Genomic DNA, 5,000 nt, shown 5'->3' on the forward strand with positions numbered 1-5,000 from the left:
GGCGCATTTTTTCATAAATGGAGTGCCTGCAATAACACCCAGGGCCTTGTTGCCACCCATTGGCCAGCCAGCTCTTCGCAACAGGAAGAAGATCGCCAAACAGGTGTTAACTCTCGGACGACAAACAAAAATAAAGCAAGATTCTGTGAGGCTGCAGGTGAAACTTCTTTCATTGCCAGCTACGAGAAATTATGTAGCGCGAGCGGTTCTACGTGAATGCATATGAGAATGTGTGTGCTCAGACTGCCTTCCAGAACCCTCTATAACATCATATATGTAGATGAGATTACTTTAAGTATCCATGCCGATTCCCAGTCCAAACTCCTTTTATATTCCATTTTGAAGTACATTGTGGGCGATATTCTTCCAGTGACTGAGTTTGGGAGAGTTTTGCTACTCGGAGAGGAGTGGGGGATCTTGCTGTAGGTATAATCCGGTAGGTTCTTTGTATACATGCATTTGACTGCATTTTTGTACAGTATGAATATGTAAGTGGGTATATGTGTACGTGCCTGTGTTTACCTGTCTGTTCAATGTATCTAGCCATACAAATTTAATGGGTTAAGGACAGGGTTCCTTTTCATTATGTATAGCGGAAAATAATCAATAGCTATCAAGAGTTTCAGTATCAGATGATAAGATAAAACAATGCTTTGATTGTCACTACACGTGCCGGCACGATGCACCTCTTCTTATCAGTTCTAGTTGATAACGATTCCGGTAGTACGTTAAGATAAAAGATACTGATATACATATAAGTATATTTGAATATAGTACATAGGTAAATATAAATTTGGTTACACGTCAATGTAAATTATTTTGTAGAAGTTAATTTCATGATATACTTTTTGTGCGACGCAATATGTCTCATAGTTTTGACGGTGTCACATGGGGTACCAGAATAGCTCGATAATTCAAAGACATTAATAATTTTGCAAGTACATGGTCGCAATAGACAAAGAAGTCTAAAAGATGACAAAAATAAAGTTTGCCAAATCGCCTTGTCAAAATCCCCGCAGGAAGCTCGTCTCTTGATGTGGTTGGATTTTCGCGTCATCAACAAATTCACGTTTCCGATCATTATTAACTTTTACCGACCACAAAACTGCAAGTAGAATAATTGTAAATAGTGATTAAGATATAAAATCGTATAGTGATATAGTCAAACCCATCTCAATGAAGATAAATATATATATGTTCCTGAATATTTAGCACGTGTTAACCCCCCGTGAAATATATCGGTTTTTCCTCTCTCCATAATATTTATAACACTCGACTATCATAAGACATTTCCGACGAAAAACAACCCCCTAAACCACCTAAAACAACACCCTTAAAACCAAACACAGGCAATAAAAGCTAAACCGACGATGTATTTAGCAGTAAACCCCATTCAAATCTCGAACTCCGACCCGGACTTTCCCCGGAGGCGCATCAGCTGCTGCCCTCTGCCGAGCTGACGTGGCGAGAGGCGAAAATGCTTGTGTGTAAACATTCCTTGAGATAAAAGTCGTATTTGAGGTCCATTTTCACGCCAAAATGATATCTTGGAGGACATTACTGGTCGTGTTTAACCTGTTCTTCGTTGCTGTGGGTGATGAACACACACATACGGTAAGGAAGGGGGTTATAAGTGGGTAAAATAGAATTGTTAAGGTCAGGTCACTACCGGCCCGAGTGAAGCAAATTTTTTGTAATATGTTCATTCAGTTGCTCCCAATTTTGTTTGTGATGTAATTCTTGTAATTACGGATAATCAGTTATGTCTTATCCACACTTGCAAGGCGTAAGTCTCATGAAATGAATTAGGTAATTAGGTTTTTTTTCTTTCTCTAAATGAAGTCTACCTGGAATACAGAACTGTCAAAACGCATCGCCATAGCCAGATTTTTCATTAATCTCTCTTTATCATTGTTCTAATCATTTCCATGTTATCCCCAAGTTATTCTGTTATTTAACTGATTTACTTATTGGCACTGTGGTATGTCCATTGCCATTTGTTCATGTTTCTTACCTCTGGTGATGATGTGTCATTTTCAGTATTGTAAATCATATTTTATTTTATAACTGTTAACTTTTGAGGGAAATGTCTGGCATACCCCTGTAGTGGCATTTTGAGTGGAACTAGTTTCTTGTGAACTTTATTAGTTGCTATGATCTGTGATGGAAAGCCTTTAGTTAATCGTGGCAGTGTCATGTGATGGCCATGGCTTCTAGTCTAGCACAAGCCAAGAAAATGCCATGAGGTATATTTTGGCAACGTAGAGTTTGGACATCATTTTACCCTATGGTAAATTGGCTCTGAAGCTTACAAGTTCGCATCTTGCCTGGGCATATGGGATCAAGTTCGTTGCCCTTTGGCAGGAGACTGACTTGGGCAGAAACTGTGATGATTAGCTTGGTAGCTACCTGTGATCAGTGCCCTATAAAGGAACAAGTGATAAAGCTACCTAAGTAAATTTGCTCTTGTAAAGATGAGCAAAATAGTCGAGTATTAGAAGTAATTAACTAGTCCAAGTTCTCATGCTAGATTCAGCTAGAATATACGAGCTGGAGATTTCTTGGCTTTTGCTCTGTGTGGATCAGGGAGACCGTTGATTGCTCTATGTGGTTCTACATTGAACATGTACCAATTTAATATCAGTATTTGAAAAGCAATAGCTAATAAATTACTATTTGATAGATCAGGCAATTTTAAAAAACATATTCAGCTTAGCTATCAACTTGTTTTGCTAATTTTTTGTGAGGAAGCTGTGTAGATAATGGCAGCTAGGTTGGAATCAAAGCGTATGGTGCCTTAGATCTCAGATGTGTGACTATATCCACTTCACTAGTGTTAATGTAGAGGTACCAGGGATGGCATGTACGGACATGTAATGGCCAATGTTAACTTAGTTGTTGGTTCCATACAGATGGTAGCATAAGTGCTCAGTTACCATAGAACTAATCACTGTCACACCTATTTTGATTAGCCTCTGGAGATCAATGGCAAAGCGCCCAAACTTGAGCGTGGGAGTTCTGTACATCAAGCCGAATCAACAGCTCGTAGCATTTTGTTGTGCAGCTGCAGGCGTACAGCCGCACGCCACAGATCAAGCAGTTTGTTTTGACGCCTCACGGCGTGACCTGTCTGAGAAGGAGTTAATCTTTGGGGGAGAAATATATTTATTAGCATTAGTATTGTTAACCTGATGGATCTGGTGTATGTGGCCCAAAATCTAGGCATTAGGCTTGCTTACTTGGCTCTCCTGCGTGCATGGCTTATAGGGCCTACCCACATGAACATTCGTGTATGATGTCAAGACTCCTTGTCTCCCCGTTGTGAAGTAAACTCTCTTTCTGCGGATGCAATTTTACTTTTTTACCATTTTCCAAGGAATATATTAGTCATTTGATATACTGTATCAAGATTGTAATTTACTTTTTTACTTGCACTGATTCCATATCACCTCTCTAGGTAGTCTACAACTCGGAACAAAAACAGTAACAAAAATTTTGCTATTTTGTCTTCTTTTTATTTTTATCAATTTTCTGTAATACAACCTGCACCACTAGTCATGGCAGGCAGGAATGGGATCCTGAGCATAGAAATAGTATTCTCCCTGGAGCCAGTGCTCTTCTAGCCCTCGTGCACAGATAGTACATTTTACACCAGTTTCCCTATGGAAAAAATTCAAGAACCCCTTCCTAAATGCCCACCAAGTCTAATCTTCCCCCAAGAGCTTTGTTCACTCCTAGCAAATCATTCTTGTCACTTCAGCCTTCAGAAGAATTTTTCATGATGGTCACATTACCCAGAACCATTGGGTTAGTAACATAATAATTATAATGTCATTAGTAATAATAATAGCATTAGGGGGGGGAAATCCTAGAAACTCCAGGAAAAGGGATATCAGATGAGGTTATGTGACTAATTTACTCTTTGATGGCTGAAGGAACAGTGCAAACATTCCACAAAACAAAACTACAGCAAGCATGAAAAGATTTTAGGATCACTTGGTTAAATAGATTTTGGTTAGGTTTACTACTAAAGGCCAGGCTTTATAGAGCATAATCCTAACCTGGGTACATTTGTGGGCAAGTGGTTGAGGCACAGCTTTGGACATTTTGATATTCTGTTGGTATTGTTGAATTAAAAGTTAAAAATGATAGAGATATTCAGGTTCTCATTCAGATGGCGATATGAAGTGACCATAGACAAATAGTGTGCGCATCCATAAGTCTTGCTCAATGCTAGTTTTGCCATAGACCTAAAATCTGTTATAAATCTTGGTAATTCTTTCTAAGACCTGTGTGTCTAATGTTGAGTTAAACATACAATGTTCTATTAGTATCAGAAAGTTGACCATGCAGTTATGAAAGTTAATATCTGACAAAATGTAATTTTTGTTCAGGGCATATCCACCTTTGCTTTAATTTTTCAGACTATTTTCCTCCTGTAATTTTTTAAATATCTCTTATACCCATTTCTGTTTATGTCACCAGTTGTAAGCTGAAGGTTATACCACTTTTAGTTATGAGTGGACTTGGAATGGAATAATCAGTTTTGTTGGGAAAAAAAGATACCTTTTCTCTAATGATAGCCAGGCACCTTTTCATTCATATTGTTAGCTGTTTAACTAAATTATTTTGAAAATGTTATATGGCGTCTTTGAACTTTTGCGGGATAATTGGTAAACGAGACAAATGGAAGCAAGCAAAAGTCAAAGAACTTTAATCCAATGTATCAGAATGATTCACTGCATCACATGGCCCAAAATATGGACATTAGTTATACTTGATCGGCCACTGTGATGGGTGCTCGGCTTGTAGGCTGGATGCATGTGAATACTTGTGTGTGGTGACAAGACCATGCCTCTCCTTGGTGATGTTATTTTCTCTTTTTCTGCATAAACATTTTAAGTCTTTTTGACATTTTCCAGTGGCCATATTTGTCATTTGATTAGCATTATTCAGGTGGTAATTGAGTGTTTTTCTAGCATAGACTCCATATCATCCCT

At 38.3% G+C, this 5,000-nt stretch overlaps 1 protein-coding gene across 1 annotated transcript in view; it reads left to right on the plus strand.

Moving 5' to 3' along the window:
• The first annotated feature begins 1,432 nt into the window (after positions 1–1,432).
• Positions 1,433–5,000, plus strand: part of LOC125036953 (transmembrane 9 superfamily member 3-like) — a 16,102-nt gene continuing 12,534 nt past the window's right edge. The window contains 1 exon segment of the mRNA XM_047629914.1: positions 1,433–1,614. Within this exon segment, the coding sequence (XP_047485870.1) occupies positions 1,540–1,614 (75 nt within the window). The 5' untranslated portion in view covers positions 1,433–1,539.

The sequence above is a fragment of the Penaeus chinensis genome, chromosome 22 (genome assembly GCF_019202785.1).
Source record: "Penaeus chinensis breed Huanghai No. 1 chromosome 22, ASM1920278v2, whole genome shotgun sequence".
Classification (NCBI taxonomy): domain Eukaryota; kingdom Metazoa; phylum Arthropoda; class Malacostraca; order Decapoda; family Penaeidae; genus Penaeus; species Penaeus chinensis.